Source organism: Pituophis catenifer, unplaced genomic scaffold, assembly GCF_029215685.1.
Source record: "Pituophis catenifer annectens isolate HBS135680 unplaced genomic scaffold, rPitCat1.0.hap2 SCAF_1, whole genome shotgun sequence".
Taxonomy (NCBI): domain Eukaryota; kingdom Metazoa; phylum Chordata; class Lepidosauria; order Squamata; family Colubridae; genus Pituophis; species Pituophis catenifer.
The window spans coordinates 222234873-222258680 of NW_027256881.1; the positions used below are offsets into that span (position 1 = coordinate 222234873).

The 23808-nt window shown below is 37.4% G+C and overlaps 1 protein-coding gene and 1 pseudogene across 1 annotated transcript in view; one reads left to right on the forward strand and one right to left on the reverse strand.

Annotated features, from left to right (window-relative positions):
- Positions 1-250: 250 nt before the first annotated feature.
- Positions 251-733, reverse strand: LOC139310282 (small ribosomal subunit protein uS10-like; annotated as a pseudogene).
- A 572-nt stretch (positions 734-1305) lies between these two features.
- Positions 1306-23808, forward strand: part of SLC12A8 (solute carrier family 12 member 8) — a 61695-nt gene continuing 39192 nt past the window's right edge. Inside the window, exons 1-4 of the mRNA XM_070949844.1 lie at positions 1306-1464; positions 2185-2331; positions 8171-8362; positions 11724-11955. Coding sequence (XP_070805945.1) covers positions 1312-1464; positions 2185-2331; positions 8171-8362; positions 11724-11955 — 724 coding nt within the window. The 5' untranslated portion in view covers positions 1306-1311. The remainder of the gene's footprint in view (positions 1465-2184; positions 2332-8170; positions 8363-11723; positions 11956-23808) is intronic.

The following is a 23808-nucleotide window of genomic DNA, read 5'->3' on the forward strand; positions in this document are numbered from 1 at the left end:
TACTGGCAGTATTAGTTAATATCTGGAAATCATAAACTCCTTTTCCATGTGTAAGAAAAGAGTAAATGAAATAATTGCTCTTCTACTATAACTATGTGCTCAACAAAGTCTGTCCATCTTCTTTCCTAAAACTAAGAATGTTCAATTTGCATTCCTTCTATCTACTAACTGATGGGCAATGTTTTTTTTCTTTTTTCTTTTCTTTTTTTAATGATAAAAACTTAACAGCTTTTATTGATACATGTAACAATCATTTAACATCAGCAGTAGTAACTTCAACTTCCACCCCAGGCTCAATGCTGATAGAAGTTATCTGTTTGACAATCTCTGAAGGACTGTGTAAATCAATGAGGTGCTTATGTATATGCATTTGGAAACGATCCCAAGTTTTGGAATCTTCACCACATGGTGTTTTTCTCGTAGTGATTCGCAGAGTCTTAATAGGCATGCGAACAGGCCCTTTCACTTAAATTTTTTTCTTTAGCACCTCTGATGAGATCTGCACAAACTGTAAAAAAGCAAGAATTCTAACCTTTTCAAGAGACTTCACATTGCGACTTGTCAAAGTAATTCTGATTCGATGAATTGCTACTTCTTGTTCCACAGGGGCCTTCCCAGTATCTTTAAATGCCATAGTTGCCGCGAAGCCTTCCTGACCGACTTAATCCCGGCCTAAGTGAGCACCAGAGGCCCAGGGAACAGCGGTGAGTCAGGAAACAAAGAAGGAACCTTAGCACAGACAACCCTGTGTTTTTTTTTTTTAAATCACTCTCTTTTGGGTGTCTTCGCATGTAGCAGCTTCTAGCTGACTTTCTGTGGGGTTGGAAGCTAAGTAGGGCTAGATCTGATTAATTCTTGCATAGATCAATTCCCTGGTCTCCCATAGAGAATTCAGAGCTATTGACAAGACTGGGAAGTTGAAAAACATCCTGGAAAAAGTGCATATAGCAAACCCACACTGCTGCCAAGAATACTTCATGGCTATCAAGTTTGACTTGAAGATATATTTATTTTTCATGCTGGTGCATTGCAAGGCATTAGGGAAGTAAGTCAGCACAGCGCGGAGAAGTAAAACCAGATCTAGCATTCAGATAGGTGCATAAGCCTTAATATTAATGTCTTCTTCAGGCTATCATACAGTACAAACAATTTATATCATGCTATTTTTATTCCAGTTTTATTCCTCCACTTCAGTGAAACCTGGTTGTGTCAATATGTGTTGAGGTGACTGTGTTTCTGCCAAGCCTGACTGCCATAAAGCCATGAAATATCTGCTGGGCACATCTTACTCCTACAGGGATTCATTTGGGCATGATAGTTGACCTGGAGAATTCCCTGCAGTGGCTTGTCTTTGTCATGGCAGAACCATCCAGTGTGAAAAGCAGAACATTTCTGTCCCAAGTCAGGACCAGCATGGGAAGTGATGGGCATGTGCAAGAACTTTTTCTTGAAGAAGCCAAACAGGTATGTTAAGAAGGCTTATATTTTGTTTATCAACCTAGTTCTGTCTTCTGAGACCTTGCAGGACGAAGGGCATAATGGAATACAGCTAGACCTCAACATACGAGAGCCAGTTCATTATGGTCTTTTGCATAAAATGTGTTGGTCATGCGACTGGCTTGATTTTACGATGTTTTTCCACTGGTTGTTAAGTGAACACTACGATTGTTGAGTGAACATCGCAGTCGTAAGTGCAAATCCATTGTTCACTAAGAGGACTCAATTTGCCGTGAACCCAGAACGGGCAGTTTTCAGCAAAACCGTTGTAAAATGCTGTCATGTGACTGCACAGTGCTGCAAACAGCCATGAATGTGTTTGTATTGCCAAGCTTCTGAAAAGCAGTCGCATGACTGTGACTGTCAGAACTTCATATATGAGTCATTAAGTCCCCTTTTTCAAATAGGTTGTAATTTTGACTGTTTGCTAAATGACTGGCCGTTAAGACAAGTTCCTCTGTGATTCCAAACTATAAAGATTTTCTCCCCTATTTCTCATATCAATTTTTTTTATAAACTATGAAATTGGCTCATACCGATTTCTAACTTTTTACAAAATAATTAAATCATCAATGTAATAAAAAGCTTTGATATGCATGTTCCGGTACAAGGTTGGATGGATTTTTCTACTGCTTTGCTGCCATATTTAGGAAGCTGATAAATTAAAGGTTTTTTTTTCCTCCTCAGGGTTATCAGATGCCTAACAAACCTTGGTGGAAAATACAACTTTTTGTTTGGGAACCAGTGCTTTTTGGAACATGGGATGGAGTCTTTACTTCCTGTATGATTAACATCTTTGGAGTAGTTCTCTTTCTACGGACAGGCTGGCTGGTTGTAAGTATACGGGATTAAGCAATAACTCATAGAGGTTATTACACTGTGTGGTTTCATTTTTGCTGATCTTTTAAAAACAATGCATGCACTTGTCCTTGACTTACAACCATTCATTTAGCGATCATTTGAAGTTACAACACACTGAAAACAGCGACTTAACGAGCAGTCCTTGCACTTATAACTTGTTGGACCCATAGTCACGTGATTAAAATTCAGGGGCTTGGAAATTGGTATGCATTGACGCTGGTTGCAGCACCCTACGGTTTCATGATCACCATTTGCAACCTTCCTAACTGGCTTCTAACAAGGGAAGCCAATAGGAATAGCCATATTTGCTTAATGACCATATGATTCACTTAACAACTGAGTGATTCACTTAAAAAACACAGCAAAAAAAAAGGTCATAAAATTGTGGGTGGGGGGGGCTGGCTTGGCGGTGGACATTTTGAACCTAATTGTGGTCGTAAAGGGGAGAACAACTTGTATAAAAATAGCTTCCCTTAAAAAAAAAAAAGAGCAAATTCCAGAAACAAGGGGTGTCTTTTCAAGTAAAGGGTTTTTCTCAGACTTTTTTTTAAAAAAGCATCAAATGCATGTTGCTCTGCAGAACTATTACCAGCTGCTCCATCTGCAGTTATTGTTAGCTTTTTAAACAGCTTGTTAACCAATGCATAATGAAGACGAGAGATATATCATTAGAATACTGGCAAACAGCTCATCCTACAACCAAATTAAGAATGCAACGGGGAAGACTGTTAAAGCAATGAACTGTGTGATTAACATTTTTCCTTACCGCGTTTGCCTGTAGAATTAGATAATTGTAGATTAGTGTGCTGTGAGCATCAAGGTTTTACCCTGGAGCAAATAGGATTGTGTCCCATCCCGTCCCATTCCCCCCCCCCCCAAGAATCCCAGACATGGCTTTTATTTTATTTACTTAATCTTTGATCTGTAACCTTAAACACTCATTTCCCACAGAAAAGAAAACACCGGGAGCCACAAAACCTGGGTGGGCGTGGCCTACTTGACATCACTCATTTCCACCAATCACATGACACCCCCCCCCAAGACATGCCTACCCAGCCAGTCATTAGGGCAGAGAACCAGTTGTTAAAAAACACCGGGAACCACAAAACCCTTTTGACATCACTCCCTCCCTCCATCCCCCCTCTCTCCCTCTCTCCCCACCTCTCTCTCTGTATCTCTTTCTGTCTTTCTCTTTCCCCCTCTCTCTGTATCTGCCCCAGCTACTTCTCCATCACCTGCTGTTGCCCTTACCTTCCCAGGCCAGGCGAGGAGGGGAGAGAGAGGGGTGGGGCCAGCCAGTGGTGGGATCGCCCGAAGGGAGCCACAGCAGAGGGCCCAAAGAGCCATATGTGGCTCCGGAGCCGCAGGTTACTGACACCTGGGTTGGACTATGGCCGTGATGGCGAACCTATGGCATGCGTGCTAGACATGGCACACAGAGCCCTCTCTGTGGGCACATGCACAGTCACCCCAGCCACCCCTGAAATGCTCCCGTCGCATTTCTCTATCACGTTTCACTCAATCAATTCCAACTTCTCGTGAAAGAAAAGATCTCACGAAGTTGGAATTGATTGAGTGAACTTTTTCACTCTTGCGCTTCACAATGGGGGAGGGAAAGAGAGAGAGAGAAAGAGAGAAGGAGAGAAGGAGAGACACAGAGAGAGATAGAGAGGGAGGGAGGAAAGAGAGGGAGGGAAACGGGGGGAAAGAGAGGGGGAGGGAAAGAGAAATGATATTACAAAAGTTTTTCTTTTTTATTATTGCTAAACGTAATATTTCAAAAGCAGAAAAAATGAAGGGGCATAAAACGTGCATTTATCACATTTTTCTTAGAACAATTAGCTGAACTCTGCGTTGTTTATCATTATTTTAGGTAGTAAAACCTCATTATTCAGGTTAAATTGCCATGTTGGCACTTTGCGATAAATAAGTGGGTTTTGGGTTGCAGTTTGGGCACTCAGTCTCTAAAAGGTTCGCCATCACTGGACTATGCTGTGATATAATGTGAATGTCAAGGATTTATATGTTGGAGTAACTGGAATAACCGCTTGTCAACAAGATGCATGGAATACCGTTTTGATATATCTCGCACGTAATGAATTGTGCTCATTGTGTTAAAGCCAAGAGTGGTTTGCGCTGACTTAACTGCAACAGCATTTCATGAGTTGAAAATGGCAAAACCCTATTGTCCCTGAACACCCCAGCCCTGATATTACCAAATGTTGAATTCATTTGGTAGTGACAACTTGCTAAATTCTCAATATTTAGGTTGATACTTCTGCAGAATATATTTCAACCACTGATACAGCTATAATAGTTGTGCAAAACAAAATGGCTTTTGCCTGGTGTTTCGGAAAAGAATTCTTAATGCTACCATTTGAACGACCAACCAACAAGAGAACCAATCAGCTGCTCAGAATTTAAATATAGCTCCAAATGGACAACCAACCACATGACTCACTGACCAAACTGACACACAAGACATTTATAAACTAAGGAGAATAGGAGAAGAAAATCCTGCTGATGATATTACTAGTCTGGTAACAAAAAATTCAGAAACTAAATCGAAACAAGATTGGAGAGCCAACAACTGCCAAGATCAATAACCCAGTTTGTCTCACCAGGTCTGCATCATCTTATAAAATCATCAGACTTTTCTACAACATCCATCCCTAGCCTTCTTTTAGTTCTTTCTCAGGTTTTCTAAAAAAATAAATCTTGCTGAAATAATTCAAAACTAGTTCAGAATAAGCTGCAAAATGTTGCGGCTCCAGTATCCATTTACAAAAGTTTATAGATAAAACTGAAATGTCCATTTTGTTCAATATTTAAACACAATTAAAATATGATAAGAGTTTTTATAGCTGTGTTAATATTTTGTTTTCTTCTTTGTTTTTCTATGAATGTAAAAATAGCAATAAAGTGTTTTGGATTAGTTGTAATGAAGCTGATTAAAAATAACTGTTCAGGTGAAACATGTTGCCATAGTGACATATTCTCCCAAACATTAAAGAATTTGGTATCATCTCAGGTAACGGCTGTAAAACAGTAATCCTACTCATTTTTTTAAATATATCAAATATATTTCTTTTGCAACATTTTTCCTGGTTTTATTAAATATTTTTGCCAGGGTCACATTCAAAAGTTGAAACATTCATATGAGTTTGATAGGTAGGCCAACCTGTTGAAATTAATGGGTGCAATGCAACCCAGGATAAAGTAGGGTTTGTGTTAATAGAGCAGTGTTGTTGATGGTGGTAATTGCATTTCCAAAATTCTACAAATAATGAGCTGCTGTGCAAAATAAATTTAAGGAAATAGATAAACTCAAATAAGGCTCCTATTTCTAAGAACATGTGAGTTTATATCAGGGGTCTGCAACCTGTGGCTCTGGAACCACATGTGGCTCTTTCATCCCTCTGCTGCGGCTCCCTGTCACTCAAAATGTGTGTCACAACCGCCAACTGGCACAACCATCCGCTGGCACGTGGTTTATTGAGCTTTTCAACTCATCTTTTTTTTTTTTCTGAGTTCAAAATGTTTTATGTTGCATGCAGAAATAAAAATTTGTTTTCTCTGTAGCAATTCATTGATTTCATAAATGCAACTCACTATAGTTTTTTTATACATAGCATAAAGGTAAACAATTATATATGCAGTGTTATCTTCATTTTAGATGTCAAAAGGTTTTTGTGGCTCCCGGTGTTTTCTTTTCTGTCGGAAAATGGGTCCAAATGGCTCTTTGAGTGTTTAAGGTTGCCGACCCCTGGTTTTATACATTGGACTCTAAGAAAAGATCACAAATTTTTCACTGTAAATGGCAGAAGCTGAGATGGAGTAGACACATCCTTAGTTGAAATATTTCCAGCTTGGATGGTCTTACTATTTATTTCTACCCTATGGCTTCCTGTGTTTTCTAAATCCAACTAATTGTGGGTTTTTCCATGAACCATAGTTAAGCAAACATTACTTAGCAAATGCATGGGCCCAATTATATTCTTTCATTGTTATAAAAGTCATTTTTCTGATTTTCTGATAAGCCTCCATGCAACGTTATTACATCTTCTGTTGCTGAATCCCATCTTATTTTTCCTGTATCTTTTTTGCTAACCAATATCTATCCAGAATGCAGCTGCATTCATGAAATTCTATTTCAATTTCTTGCCCTGCTGTGTTTCATGACAGCTGTAGAAGATCAAGGAGAACTGGAGCCAGGACTCAGCATGTTCACATCTGCTGGCATCTAGTCCTTTTATACTCCCTCCCTAAAGGGCTATTTTTGAAAAGGAAAGCATTGTTGCAGCTTGCATCATGTTTTTTTAAAGTTATGTGTACTAGATATATATTTCAAATGGGCAATGAACCTAGAGTGCTACTTAAATATGTTGATGGTATAAGTATAGTCTAATATACTCTGCACAAAGCAACAATTAGCCAAAAAGCTTAAAATCACTTCCCCTTCTGGAGAGCTGCTACAGGAAGGAACACCACGCCCGCTGGATAAGAGCAACACAGAAAGTGCTTTGAAGAAGAGCTGAAGGAAGCAAAAGGCTTGGATTTGTTCACAATAGGAATCTCTAAAGCTGAGAGGAAAAGTTTAAGAGATCACTTTTTTATTTACATGCTGGCAATACTTGGAAGTCCCTCTGAGGATACAAATGTGGAAATATAAGAACACAGGAACTTGTTCCTTTCCTTATCCAAAGATCATGATGTAAAACTCTATCTGTGTGCTGTGCCTAATTTTATAAGTAGATGCCTGTGAAAGATGCAGATGCAGGGAGAAATCTTGTCGTATCTGATTATTTCGGAAAAACTAGGCATATGTTTTGGTCATTAGAATGATTTTCAGGAGAATTAAATGTTGCATGTTAAAAACCCTTCATGCTTAATCTCTCTTCGTTTGCTCAAGAAAGCTAATCTTTATGGATAGTTGCAGCAAAGGACATATTTCTCAATTAGTCTTAAATTAGTCCTACCACTTTGAACATCCCGGTTCATTATGAAAGTACAATTCAGTACAGGGAGAAGTGGCATGGGATCAGTGCACAAGCTAATCTTAGGAATTAATTCATTGATAATAAACTGTTGTTGTTGTTAGTTGCGAAGTCGTGTCAGACCCATCGCGACCCCATAGACAACATTCCTCCAGGCCTTCCTGTCCTCTACTATCCTCTGGAGTCCATTTAAGTTCACACCTGCTGCTTCAGTGATTCCATCCAGCCATCTTATTCTCTGTCGTCCCCTTCTTCTTTTGCCCTCAATCCTTCCCAGCATTAGGCTCTTCTCCAGTGAGTCCTTCCTTCTTATTAGGTGGCCAAAGTATTTGAGTTTCATCTTCAGGATCTGGCCTTCTAAAGAGCAGTCAGGGTTGATTTCCTATAGGACTGACCGGTTTGATCACCTTGCAGTCCAAGGGACTCGCAGGAGTCTTCTCCATCACCATAGTTCAAAGGCCTCAATTCTTTGGCGCTCAGCCTTCCTTATGGTCCAACTTTCACAGTCATACATTGCAACTGGGAACACCATAGCCTTGACTATGCATATTTTTGTTGGCAGGGTGATGTCTCTGCCTTTTAGTATGCTATCTAGATTTGTCATAGTAAATAAACAACAAACAAATAAACTTTATAAATAAATATTTATTTATAAATAAAAAATAAAATAAACAACAAACAGTAGTCTTTCTGTTTGAAGTAACTTCACTTATGAATTATATATCAACCATCTTCCCCCAATGGTTTGCTCCTAGTGTAGTTATTAATTTATACATCATATTCTTTTTTGCTTCAACCCTCCCCTTCCATTTCAGGGGAACACTGGAATTCTAATGGGCATGTTTTTGGTGTCCTTTGTCATCATGGTGGCCTTAGTAACCGTCTTGTCTGGCATTGGGGTTTGTGAACGATGTAGCATTGGAAACGGAGGAGTCTATTCAATGATTTCTACTGTCCTTGGAGGTCAGGTTGGAGGGACCATTGGCCTACTTTATGTTTTTGGTCAGGTAAGAATGCTATTTTCTTAATATATATATATGTATTAATGTAATCTTCCCCCATTAATTTTTCCCTTTATGTTCACGGCAATAATAGCCAAACTTTGCAAGTTCTGTTGTGTTAATTGAAAAGATATCTATTCCAAAAAAAGAGAGCACTGGTTTGAAAACTCTGGGGTGCGATGGAAGTTAATCTTGCTTAAATGTGCCTTTCTAAAATACAATTTTTCTTTATTGGAAAACTGAATGCAGTATGAATCAAATGCTACTTGCTCTTTGAAAATTCTGTGATAGCCTGGAAAGTAAAGTGGGGATTTGCATATGATTCTATGCATGGGATGCCTTTTAATTTAAGATTATTCTTACTCCAAGCCTTGGATACCAGGTGTTGTTCGAAGAAATGTCCTGAAAGAACATTTGAAAAACTTAAAAGTATATCACATTATTTGTTAAATCCCAAAGTTTTCACAAAATGAAATTTAAGTAAATGCAAACATTAAAACTCAAATGAAATGAAGTACTTCCAAATTATGATGTTTAAAAATTAGACTGTATCCAGAGGTGGTATTCAGCAGGTTCTGACCAGTTCTGGAGAACCGGTAGCAGAAATTTTGAGTAGTTTGGAGAAACGATACCACCTCTGACTGGCCCCGCCCCTATCTATTCTCTGCCTCCCAAGTCCCAGCTGATCGGGAGGGAATGGGGATTTTGCAGTAACCTTCCCCTGGAGTGGGGAGGAAATGAAGATTTTACAGTATCCTTCCCCTGCCATGCCCACCAAGCCACACCCACCAAGCCATGCCCACAGAACAGGTAGTAAAAAAAATTGGAATCCCACCACTGACTGTATCCCCATAACTTTTCACCTGAGAATTCTAATTGTTGGTGATCTGCTTAAAAATGGAATCTATTTAGTACAGTGTTATTTAATATATAATATATTGTTTGTGGACATTTTCCTTGGCACTTCCAGCTTCTTTCTACTTTGATTTTTTTAAAAAAATATTCAATTAAAGAAAAATAGGAAGCTAGCATGTTGCAAAATGTCAACCTTCAGTCTAATTTTTATTTACATGAATGCCTCACGTACATTTAATTTTTTAAAAAATAAAAACAGTGAGCAACTATAATTCAATATTCATTGGTAATGTATATCCAGGGCTTAAAGGAGTAATCTGCGGCAGCCCCAAAATCAGGTTCTTAGCAAGATTCTTAAGAAGCTACTGAGCATGATGATGAATTCCATGTCAGCCCAATTCAGAAGAAGCTCCAAATTTCTACACTGACTCACCTGATGTGAGTCTCTCAGATGTCAGATAGAGCCACGGGCTCTTTAAATTAGCAAGCAAAGGATGCCTCTTCCAACCTTCCTAATCCTTCAGTTAAACATTGGCAATGTATGGAGCAACTGCTTTCACCTAGCTTTTAACTTCCTGCAGTGAGCTCTCCAGGGTCCTGGCCATGCTTTGTTGTTCTTAAAGCTTGTTGATGTCCTTTCTCTGTGAATACACTACCAGTCATTAGCTAGCTTCATCTGAGTGCTCGGTCAAGCTAGGACATAGTCCCACTAGTATGCGTTTTGGTAAATTTTTAATGTTGTAATCTCACCCACCATGGCAGTCTTTTTGAGGATAATCCATATATGGTAGCCATTGCCATAGCATACTGTTAAAACTCCAAATGTAACCACCCACTCAAAAAAATTGTGGTAGACGGTCTCATAGAAATCTAATACGTCATCTTTCTTCTATCAAATAACCTAAATGAAGATATATTTTTACTCTGGTTTCCTATTCATTCCACAAATGAGACCCATACCTGTTTAGTTTCAGCTGGTTTAGTCTATTTATTCTAATTTATTCTGAGGCCTTAATTATATTCACCACCGACATTGAAATTAATTTATTAATTTATTAATTTATTTAATTTGATTTGTATGCCGCCCTATCTCCATAGGAGTCAGGGCGGCTCACAACAATTAAGAAATACAATCTTAATCCAAATAAAAACATATTAAAAATACATATTAAACACATATTAAAACACATTAAAAATAATCAAAAGCCCATCAGTCCAGGCTGGGACTCATCATAATATTTAAATGCAGAAACAGTTCTTATTAATGCTACCGAGAAATCTATCATTGATTCCTATATGACTAACAATTTAAAAGATGACAAAAGTTTATGCAAGCTGTTACTCTTTACTAGAATATTGTTCACATGTATGCTGCTGTATTTATCTTAAAAAATGTCATTGGCTTAACTTGGGAACTAGATTTATAGAGCTTCAGAATCAATTGAATTTTTGCAAAACATTTTAGTGCCACAATTTAATAAAATTGTACTGCAGTAGCCAAGAAGAAGAGCTGTTCTTCATAGCATCATAATATTTATGCATAGATATAATTAAGATATTCTGAAAACCATTCTACTATATTAATTGGTGCTTCCTAATTTTGCAAGTGAATCAACTTGATTCAACAACATCTGTCAAACATTACTATACCTAGGAAGCTATCAAGGAATGGGTTTTTCAGATTTTTGTTTGTTTAAAATAGGTTTCTGATTAACCTTGGGTAGTTCATCCCCACTAGATGCCTTTGTTTACAGCACGGGTGTCAAACTCGATCGCGTCACGTGACATATCATGACATACTGTGACATTTTTTGCCTTCGCGGAACTGGGGTGGGTGTGACCTGTGTGTGACGCATCTGGGCCGTGGGCTGCCAGTTTGACATCCCTGGTTTACAACATTCAATGTTTTGAGTGATATTCAGTGAGAGAAATATTTTCCCTCAGTTTGTTTTCAGTGTTTATCCAGAGTCAACTTTTAGACCATGTATACTATATTCTCCAAGAGTATCACTTTTCTTTTTTAAAAAATATTTTATATACCAAATTATTATTATTAAAAACTATCAATACTTGCTGTTTGCTTCCTCTTCTTCCTACTGTAGAAACAATACTTTGGATATTAGGGATGAGGGTAAGAAATCCATTTGACCATGGGTTGTGTAGTTGATAAGGGATATAGTTGGGTCAGAATCTGGAATTAACTTTTCTAGTTGTTATTAATGCCCAAGGCACAAATCTCTTTCCTAAAGGAAAAAAACATAGAAAATCAGATTTAGTTGATTTGTCTTGTTAACATTCTAGTTTTTATCCTTTCTCAGTGTTGTTATCAATAGAACCCACATTAGGCCTTTAACTTCCCTGAGAATCTTGTATCTTCTGAGTTTTCTTTTTGTAATGAAGTCTGAGTGGCAGAGCTTCCAAATAACAATTTTTTAGATAAAAAATAAATGACATAATCATTATCCCCCAGTTCAAAAAGTTTAGGCTCTTCACAGATAAAAATGTTCTTCAGTGTGTTGCAGGTGCTATGTATATTACCGGATTTGCTGAATCAATCTCTGACCTCCTGAACTTCACTAACATTTGGGCAATCAGAGGCATCTCTCTTGTAGTTCTGCTGGCCTTGCTTGGAATTAACCTGGCTGGGGTGAAATGGATAATACGACTTCAGCTGCTACTTCTCTTTCTACTGGCTGTTTCCACACTGGATTTTGTCATTGGATCTTTCACACACCTCAGTCCAGGTAACTTTTTCTGACTCTTCCAAATCAAGAGAACCATCTTAATGGATGAATGAGATAAGTTTTTATGTATTTATATGTTGATTAAATATGCTAATATGAAAAAGTATTTCTAAAGCCATGGTCTTTCTTTCTTTATGTTTACATGAGGTATATCTTTTTTATGGTCTCCCTCCCTCTGTCCCTCCCTCCCTCCCCACATAAAGGAACACCTTTACAATAGATGTTTTTCCTATGCATTAGCTACATATGTTTATTATTTATTAGGTAATAATAAATAGTTTATTAGGTAAATATATTTACCATCTTCAGTTTTTTAAAAAAATAAGAACTGATTGAAAGTGATTTTTAAAATGTGCTGGGCAATTAATATTTTGTAATCTTTAAAGTATTTTACAATTCAATCTGATGTATTACTATATAGAAAGAAACCGCATTGAATTCACTTGAATTGAAGTGGCTATGCAATTAAGCAATGGAAGAAAATAACCAATTGAAGACTACCCCCCCCCCAGCAATTTTGGATGAAATTATTATATCTAAATACTCATAGTAAATTATTATGAGTTTCATTGGATGCTTGAGAAATTTAAAGCTGAACAAAATTATAAAACAGAATGACTCAGAAGGTTATTTAAACAGATACACCCATCTACAGCTGTTTTAGCCTAATGAAACTCAGGGCTGGCTCTATCCAGACACTTCATCTGGTCAACCTATTAACTGCTTCTTTTATAGAATACCTGCTGCATATTGCAACCTGTCTTCTTGGCTCTATTTTTCCCCCCAAAATCACTTCCCAATTATTTTTTTTCCATAGCCTTTCCAAGCATTGTTGAGCACTGTATGTTTCAGAATCATAGCATTATAAATTCCATGTATGAAAAACTAAAGGAAGCTGCACAGTACTTTTGTTGGCTGAGAATATGAAGCTGAGCAGTTTTGCATAAGAAAAATAAGATAGACAGGGTAAATGTGATTGATAAGATCAAGTCCAAAAGTATTGGAGAAGGATATGTGGCTTCTAAAAGATCACAGAATAGTAATTGATTGCAAACTGAATGTGAGGTAGCATTATGCAACTGTGAAGAATGGAAATATAATTTGGAAATGCATCAACTGAAGTATAGATAGTTCTCGCTTAATGATGGTAATTGGGCCAACACATGTTTTCAGTTCATAAACACAACATTTAAAAGAGACAATAAAAAGACTAAAAAGGAAACAAAATGACCTGAACACATGCTCTCCAGCATCCTATGCCCGGATAAACAGGGATTAACACCAGACAAATAATCGAGCAGAAAACAATACTCTAATCAAGGAACTACTTTCTTGAGAAACCACACTTTCAACAACGCTGCCATATATAGACAGCAAGCAAATCTCACACTCATTAGCATTGATGATGTTACCTAGTCAGATAGTGAAACATCTGTAAGCAATCAACCAAGTTCACAGGGCACCAAGGACTCTAAAGTTCAACCCTGAGTACACTTATTATCATGTATTGGAATGTTAAATATATCACTGTTGATGCAATATACTAGATCTAGACTGATATTGTTTCTAGACTCAACTTGGGCTTCTTCTGGGAATTAGCATTTGACTTAGTAGAGCCAAAGCTGGCTATTCCTCACTATACAAAAAGCAGAGCAATGTTTTTCAGCCTTTAGTTAAGCTGATGCAAATGAGGTTATCATCCATGACAGTGTTTATCAACTTGAAAATCTGCTCTCCGGATTCAGAGAACTTTTCCCTAGGTAAATCCCCAACAATAGGATTTAATCCTCAGTAAATGTACATAGGCCATGAAAGACAGTGAGTGCTTTTAGGATCAGGTTCACTACTACAAATGTGTTTATACTTATGTGACAATTTATTATGTATTCTAATCATACCAGTTCCATTTATGCAATTGGAATTTATTTCTTTTATCATAGTCAAGCAAAATGAAGGGGGAATATTTGTATATTTAAAAGGGCATATTCTGTAAAACATATTACAAATATACATACAGTTTTTAGTTACTAAATTCAAACATGTAAAAGTAAATGTAGTTACACAACTAAACAGAAGGTGTCACTTTATCTTCAGCTTTTTTGTTAAGATTTTCTTTCTTTCTTGACTTTGCATTCATGTAATATCTACACTGATATAAAAATACTGATATAAAAACTAGGACAGGAAGATGAGTCACCTGCAAATATTCTAATCTCTTTATCTGGAGAGAATTTTTAACAATGCATATGTTGTGATTCAACTCAGGAGAAAATCTCAATGGCATCGGAGCCTGGAACACATAGTTTAGAATTACCTAACACTTGTTTACAGTTTGTAAAAGGCAGCTGAGGTTTTTGCTTCCTTAGGTAGTAACCTTAAGCATTTTTAATGAATAAGACCCACTGAGCACAGTTAGACTTATTTTTGGATAAATAAAGATTATGTTCTCCTGTGAGAGTATAATTGAAGTCTCTTTGTAAGGTCACTTAATATTGACTAGATATCCCCTAAGATCATTTATTGCTCAAAAAGGAGCTCTGGTAACGCAGCAGACTAAAGCACTGTTATTAACATCAGCTGCCTGCAATTACTGCAAGTTCAAATCTCACCAGGCTCAAGGTTGACTCAGCCTTCCATCCTTTCTAAGGTAGGTAAAATGAGGATCCAGATTGTGGGGGCAATAAGCTGACTTTGTATAAAATATACAAAAGTATGAAGGCTATTGCTTAACACATTGTAAGCCGCCCTTCAGAGAAGGGCGGCATATAAATAATAATTAATTTTTTTTTACAGAATTTAAACTCTGAATACATATCTGCAACCAATTTTCACCCTTAGAACTTTTGAAAATAGCGCTGAGACCAAAATACCGCAGTGTGTTCCCACAGGATCCATTTTCTTTTTGCTTGCTTGCTTACTTTTTGTCTTCCTGATAAATACATTTGGTTATTTCTTGTGCATCTCAGATTGTAGTTAGATTTTTAATAAGTCTTGATTATCGTTATAGTCTGTACAGGATTTAGTCCTAAATGGTAGATTACAGGAACGATGCCTAGAGGATTGCACCAAGTTCTTTTAAGATGGTTCAGAACCTCTCTAGTAGGTATGATGTACCTGGAATATCATAGAGAAGACTTCCAAGTTCAGGGAGTTCAGTTTCATTTGGCTGAAGAATTGAAAAATGAAAAAGAGCTGATTTCTTCTACTGCTGCAACTATTACTGCTATCATTTGGCTATGATAGTTAAAAGCATTCTCTTTAAAAAAATAATTCTGAGAAGCATCCTTAAACCAGAAACTAAGAATGCCACATGCATTGTAAATTGAATCTAATCCAAAGAATAAGTAAGTAATACAAATAGAAAAAACCAAGAACACCCTTATGCAACATTTACATTTTTGAAAACTGGCAATGTAGCACCACCAAAAGTGACAGTCTCCGTGATAAAGATTTCTAGTGTGTTAAGCCACTGTTAACAAGAAGATGCTTATGATGCTTTTCACATAATTTCATGGACTAAATAGCCCTTTAATTTGCCTTTGATCAGGATGTAGGCAGTGTTTCGTTGACTGTCTAATATTTCATTTTTAAAAAACATGAGATTCTTTTGTAATTCACAGATCCTTTCTTTCTTCCCATTCAAAATATTCTTTCTCTACTGTTCCTAAACTATGATTTGGGAAGTCCTGAAATACCACAAACATCCTCTATGTGGTACCTAGGTATTGATTTTCAGATATCTCATATAAATGCTCTTCATGGGTTTTTGAAACATGTTTTCTTAAACAATTTAAGAAATTGGAGTTACGTGCATATTTATGAAAGGGTGACCTTACTTTTCCTGTCTCTGTCATATGAATTTCAAAGGCATTAAACGTATATAGACTTTTTTAAAAATAAAGATCTTGATCCCTTTTACAAATGTGCAAGAAATGTTAAAAAGAGCCTTGGTAGTACAGTGGTCTAAGGCACCCTGTTATTAAGCTGGTTATTAAGATCAGCTGCCTGCAATTACTGCAGGTTCGAATCTTGCCAAGGCTCAAGGTTGACTCAGCCTTCCATCCTTTCTAATGTAGGTAAATTGAGGACCCAGTTGTGGGGGCAATAAGCTGACTTTGTATAAATATACAAAAGGATGAAGGCTATTGCTGAGCACATTGTAAGCCGCCCTGAGTCTCCGGAGAAGGGCGGCATATAAATCAAATTAAAAAAAAAAAAAAGATCAGAAGCCAATGCAAGAGAAAAGTTTGTGATATACAGTTTGAGTGACTGCTATAACGCAGTAAAATTTTGTCCTCTCTCCCCATGTTATTCTTGGCTTTAATTCTTTGCAGTAGTTTTCTATTGTTGTTTCTAAGGAGGAAAATGTCTTCTAAGAACCTCGAAGATGTAATTAGGTATATTATATATGAATGTAATTGATCAATAATGTTTCCTTTAAAACAGTGCATTGTGGCTTATGTGGTAATACTAATAAAAAATATTAAGAGAGGAAGATGAGTGGTTAAGAAGAAATAAATTGCTCTTTAGTGCTCTTTCTAAAGTGTTCTTTAGAAAGATAAAACCCTCTGTAGCTGTAACTCATAATCAAGTTATATCTGAGGCACAAAGAAATATGGTAGATTAAAATTATTCATCCTAAAACAACCATGTTTTGTATTAGAGTTTTCCCCCCTTTAATCTTCATAGCTAAAAAAGCACACAAACTTGTGCACATCCTCGTTATAGAACTCAAATGAAGTTCGCTACGTGATTAGGCTTGGGTGGAGTTTCCTAGCTGTATCACTCCCATTTCCCCAAACAGAACACACACACACAGACACACACACATCAGTATTATCCCAGATTCAGTCACTTCCTTCCCTTTGCTATTTTATTTTTAGAAGTTGAAGTCAAGCACATATTTTTCATTGTAGGATTATTCTCTGATGTGGTTTCCCTGTCTCCCTATAAAAGTTCCTCAGTCTCAAAACTTTGTAGCTTAGAGATCTAGAATTAAAGGATTCTCATTGTAAGGCAAGTTAGAGTAAATACAGATCTCCACACAGCTACCTTCTTGGTCCATTTCAAAACAAAACCTATGCAGGGTTGGCTTTAATTTTCATTTAGGGTAATAGGTGAACCCAATAGATGTGGTTTGTAAGCCATGATTTACTGTTTAGTAATAGGTATGACTCAGACTGCTGTAGGTTGAAACTATGGCATGGCTATTCCATAGAATATATAGGAAGGAATCAGGGTCATGTCTTGGGATATATACATTTTTCTATATACTGTGTGCGAAAAGATCTTTCAGATCTTGTTGGATAACATTTTGCAGGAGGAAGACTTTGTGTCCCAAGCTTTAAATGTTAACCTCTTTCACTCATTGCTACTTCTTCTTTCAGTGAGTTCAGGATTGGAGGAACATAAGAACACAAGTCCACCCTGATCATAACCCTGATTGAGTGGTACATCAACCCTTAGAAGACAGTTCTTTATTATTTTCCTGCAGACTATTTTGAACGTTTATACATAATACATAACTTCATGATTCTTACTTTCAATATGTTATAAGCCTCTCTGAAACATTTAGTCATCAAAAGTTCATCCTTGGTGCATTGGGTAGTTGTGAAGTACTCACAAGAGACTTTATTGGTTTTGCTGTTTGTATTTTGTGTCAGCTGCTGTGATTGTTAGAGTGGCTATGTTTAGGTGCAGATTTTGTTATTGGATGCCACACACTTTAACAGCTTTCCTCATGTTTTTAGCTGTAAGGTAGTTTTGGTTTTGGAAAAGCAGCAGCTAGAAGTGGGACAAAAATAAAAATAAATGGAAGAATTTAGATACTAAGGGGTGGACTTGGGAAAGCAAATTTTGAAAGCTCCAAGACTTTTTTCCAGCAGTGGTTATGACCTTATAATAGCTACCAGCAGCAGCAAAAATCAAGCCCATTCCCCAGATTAAGTAAATTTCTGGAGAATATTGAATTTGTGCAAACAGCAAGTGTAGGATATTTGTTTCAACAGTGCTTCAGGTAAACCCATGATGGCAAACCTATGGCAAGCATGCCACAGGTGGCACGCATAGCCATATTGGTGGGCATGTGAGCTCAGCTGATTTTCGGGCCTTCTGGGCCCACCAGAAGTAAGGAAACAGGCTGTTTACTGCCTCTGGAGGACCTCGGGGTGGGGGTGGGGAAGGCCCATTTTTTGCTGTCCCCAGGCTCCAGAGCCTTTCTAGGAGTCTGGGGAGGGTGAAAATAGCCTCCCCCCCCGGAGGCCCTCTGGAGGCTGGAAACGGCCCTTTTGCCAACTGAAAGCATAGAATTATGGGTGTGGGCACGCACGCGCCCCTCCCCCGCTGCTGGCACGCGATGGCAAAAAGATTAGCCATCACTGAGTTAAACTGTTTGAAGTTTACACTTGAAAAGGAAGACAGATAAAAAATAGCAAAGCTTCTGTGGACAATAGTATAGTGAATTTGAGCCAGATTCCTTATAATGCTAGGCTCATATACTGTTAAAAAAAGAGGAAATTTCTTTTAAGTCATAGGGATAAATCAAAGTTTAAATTCTTCTGCCTAAAAGAAGGAATTAGGTATAAAAGGAACAACATTCTTCACAAATAGATGCAATTTCTCTTCTACATAACTTGGTGTAGCTTTATATATTTGATCATCCTAAGCAAACTGTTTCATACTTATTTGTAAAAGAACGCTAGGCTTTTTAAAATTAAGGTTCATCCTCTCATCCCTGGAAACCATTTTCTATGCCATGTCCTTCTCATGATGTTCGCATAATTTGACACTATTTGACTTCTTCACAGAGATAGGGCAGAGTCTACCTGTTAAAGGAGGATTTCCACTCCTGTGTTCATCAAGCAGGTGATATCTACCACAAATCAGCTGTGTAGCTCTGATCCCAAACTGGCTTCTTCCAAACTGGCTTAAGCCCCCTGTTAACCAAAGCTATCAAATGGTTTATCCCCACTGGCTAATATCAGTGGAGAGCCAACAAACCCAGGAGAATCCACTGTCAACCCTGAAGTGAACCCTGAAGTGGCTGAGGCCATCTTGGAGGCTTCAGGGTTGCCACAAAGCAGAAGAAGGGGCAGGGAGGCGGGAAATAGCTAGATAGGGTTTTGTAGCCAAAACAAAAAAAGTTTTCCTGTGGGAACCAAGGACATTCCGACATGTGGCTGGCCAGGGGAGGAGTGACATAACCAAGCAACTGGCCAGCACCTTCATTGGACAGCGTGACCAGTGACTTGGGGGGGAAAGGAGAAACTTCTACTTTTTAATTAGGTGAAAGCCGCAGGAACTTTCAGAGTCGGCTTATACCAGTTGTGTAATATGATGTATACAATAAATTGTTCTTTGAGGTATATGCCTGCCTTGGAGTTCTGCTTTCTATGGGTGCATTACTTGGAATGCTGACATCCACCCTACCTTGTTACTGTGGCAGAAAAGAGATCGATAATCAGGGCTACATATTTTATTCCAGCATACTTTCCTATTGGTTTAAGGATTAGTGGATTGCATGTTAACTCACCCACCTGGATGTATTCAGTAGCTCATAACTGGAATTACATTAATGTCTCCTTCTTGGTCTAAATGTGTCTGGTTTAGCATTGCGTGAAGCCATACTACAATTACTTGTTTGTGTTTGTGCCTTAGTACATTGGGTGAAAATTAAATATTCTGAATGGTCATTTAGAAAGTATCATTAACTTATATAAAGTCAGCTAATTGTAATTTATTCAGTTAGCTGTGATAAAAAAAAAACCCAGACATAGTGTGACATGTGAATCCAGTCACTAGCCGAATAATTGGAAGGACATTTTTAGAACTCTGGGTAATACAGTAATTGGCTGAATGTCCATGTGTCTGAAAGTGGCATGTTGAACTGACCTCCAAAAGGCATAAATACTGGCCTGGGAATCAAGAGGTAAAAGTTAAGTTCTAATGGTAGGAAGACAAAAAGGAGAGCTGGTATAATGAGTGTTCTACAGCAATGAAGAAAATAACATTAGGAGATGGAAATAAGTGATGGGAAGTTTATGATCACAAAGAAAGTCATCTTATGGATAGAAATCAAGAAATGAGATTGTTTTATGTTTGCATAGGTTGATTTGAAATAATCAGCAGACTATTTTATTCTAAACTTATTATGAGGTTTTCTAAAAGCTGATAACTATTTTTCATAATTTATATTTTAGATATTTTAGATCAGGGGTGTCAAACTCAAGGCCCGGGGGCTGGATCCAGCCTGTGGGGTGCTTAGATGTGGCCAGCGGACACCTTGGAAACAGCGACGGAGTGGGTCATGGTTCCTCTGCCAGAGAAAACAGAGCTCGGGAGGGCCACACGTGGCCCTCCCAAGCTCCATTTTCGGTGGCAGCGGGTTGCAGGAGGCTGTCACAGCTGAAAACGTAGCTTGTGAGGGCCGCATACAGCTCTCCTGAGCTCAGTTTTCACTGGCAGTGGGTAGCAGGAGGCTGTTGCAGCTGAAAACGGAGCTCAGGAGCCTGTATTCACTGGCAGTGCGTTCGGGCCACCACAGGCGATCCCATCACAAGTGAGCTGGCCACGCCCAACTCGGCCACCAGAGGTCAAACACAACCCTGATGCAGCCCTCAATGAAATCGAGTTTGACACCCCTGATTTAGATGATAAGTGTTTTCATCAATGAATGCTGATTTAGGTATATTGGTGGTTAGCTGTCTTAGAGAATGACCTGCAGACTACTAACAACTCTAAATAATTTCATGATTTCTAAATTATCCAGGGTCTTAATACTTTGATTTTGCTCAGTTGTGTGGGGCTTGACATCAGTCTTGGAAACCACTTACTCTTTTAAAAGAGAAGGTACCTGTTGTTTTGTCTAGCATCTAAGCCATGAGATCATCCTACAATCTGTTAGAAGAACTATCTGATGCTTTGAAACCATCTTTTATTATACTGTAAAAACTATATATAATTGTGTCTTCTTAGAAGGGTTTCTCCTAGTATCTTATGTGCTTCAGAAGCTAACATCTATTAAAACAAAGTTTTTCTTCTCCTTTATGATATGCTTGCAGTAGGTCTCATGTATTTCATCTACACCAAACACTAAAAAGTGTTTTGGCTGATATATGTTTGTCCCTCCTCTCTCCTTCTCCTTTCAGTAACATCTAATAAAATATATCCCATTATCCTAGGTCCTCCTCAGTCCTTCCAATGCCTTTCCTTGCTTCCCTCTATGTCCTAAATCTAGTAAATCTAGTACTAAATATGGGATCTGTTAACCTATTACTGTATTAATATATTAATCATATTAATACAATATGATAATGTAACAATATAGCAGCATACTGCTATAACTAATGATAATTATTATTACTATAACTATATGATAACAATGCTCCCCATTGTTTATTAAGTTTTTATTATGTATTAGATTTATATGGCCACCCGTCTCACAGAGGAATTCTAGGCAATAATACAGTAACAATAGCAATAGAATAATAAGTGACAAAAATAAAAAAAAGCACAGAAAAGCAAAGTACGGTATATATAAATACAGAGAGAGAGAGACATACACACACAAATCAAAGTTATAGAACACAAATCATTGGATGAAATATGGGTAATATCTCCTTAGGTAAATATAAGAATCATATGAAAGAAAAAAATCATAGGAATCTTGAAATATACCTGCTAGATTATAGCAGTATAATCTAGTTTCCACTCTATAATTCTTAGGTGTGTTATTTCATCAAAATATTATTTTCTTATACCCAAATATTATAAAATATTTAATTCCTTTAACATTTACTATTGTACCTGGATTATTCGTACATATATGTCTTGTTGCTGACATTATAGTCCTGTCATTATTGATTAGATAAGGTGTATTATCTGAAAACAAACAACTTCAAACACCCTGCGTTATTTTTTAGGTTTAGGTTCAGCAGAAGTAATCCATCATTTTAAATAAAACCATCCCTGTATTGCATCGTAAAAGGTACAAAGAATGCCACTGAATTCACTTACAATGTGATTCCATACATGTCTAGCCAGAAGTGTATGTATAAATTTCAGCCTTCATTCCACTGCAGCACAGAGAAAATACTTGTGCTGGAGCCTTAAATCTTTATTTATTTATACTTTGCTTTTCTGTGCTTTTCTTATTTTTGCCATTTATTAATCTATTGATATTATTACTATGTTAACTGCCTAGACTAGAGTGTGTTACTATTTCTTTAGTAAGAAATTGATCTTTAGCTGCTATTTATAGACCTGGGGTGGAACTAGCACACTTTTAAAAAATGTTTTAAATTTTTTTTAAAAAAACATTTTTGCCTATTTGGTCTATAAGGGGTGTTTTGGAAGATAAACCACAGAAAGATTTCTGTTCTGTTTGTAGAGGAATGCATTTGGTAAGAAAGACAGTTACCTTCCTTTTCTCTGAGGCTTTGCTCTTCTTTGCACTGATGGTACAGTGGTTAGAATGCAGTATTGCTGGCTAACTCTGCCCACAGCCATGAGTTCAGTCTTGACCAGCTCAAGGTTGACTCATCCTTCCAAGATTGGTAAAATGAGGACACAGGTTATTGGGCAAACCCCAAAGGTGCTTTTTAAAGAGGCAACTGAACTTTCAAAACTTTCTTTGAAGAAGTTTTGCTTCTAATCCAAGAAGCTTCTTCAGCTCTGATTGGAATGAAGGGGAATGGAAGGATTTATACTCTTTGCAGACATTTGGTCATTTGCAAATCAGTCAGAGCTGAAGAAGCTTCTTGGATGAGAAGCGAAACGTCTTCAAAGAAAAACCAGAAAGCCCAGTTGCCTCTTTGGGACAACCATGACCTGGATGACTGAGAATCTCCATAGACAGTTATTGGGTAATATATGCTTACGTTGTAAACTGCTCAGAGAATGCTGTAAACCACTACTGAGCAGAATATAAATCTAAGTGCTATTGCTATAGAATGGATGTATGTGTGTGTTTAATCTATGGGCCAAATTTTTATATATTCAATTTTAATTTGTTTTAAATTTTGTATATTTATATGTGTCTTAATATGGCTGTACACCGCCCTGAGTCCTTCGGGAGAAGGGCGGTATAGAAATCTAATAAATGCTAAATGCTATTTTGCTTAAATGCATCTGGAAATGGGTGCTACAAAATTATCGACCCTCCAATCAGCAGCAGAATTTCCATTTAACTACTGTACAAGGTAGACTTTATGGGTGAACAGATCAGGAGATTGCTTGTGCGATCTCTTATTTATGAAAACCCACCCTGCTTGCTTCCACCCACATTTTTCCAATTATAGTGCATTGAATTGATGTGACATCACTCTTGACCATAGGCCAGTCTATGGCTAAGAAATTTATTAACTTGTTACCTGCCAATACGTCTGGAGTCTGATTTGCAATGCAGATTCTTTCTTTTTTTAAATAACATTGTTGGGGGGCTTACAACAACGGCCTTAGGAAATGAAGAATGTCTGGAGTAAATAGTTCAAAGAAAGATTTTTTTTAAAAAAAACAACTGATTACCTATTTATGAGGTAGCAGGGATGAAAGTGGAGAATTAATGAGTGTAATTTACCAGCATCATACTGTAACATCTCTTTGGCTGGCCAAAATATTAAAATTTGACGTATCATTCTTATTACTACTACTGATTAGCCTTGTCTATCATTTTGCTTTTTGATCTTGTTATACAGTAGTTGTATTCAAAAGCAAAAATGGGATTTGCAGCGTCTGTGAAATTTCATGGGCTGCATAATTGGAAATCAAGGCAAATCATAATTCGCAAAACTTGCTGTATTAAACTGGTGCTGCTAAGTGAACTTCTTCTGTATAGGTTGAATGTATAATAGTCCT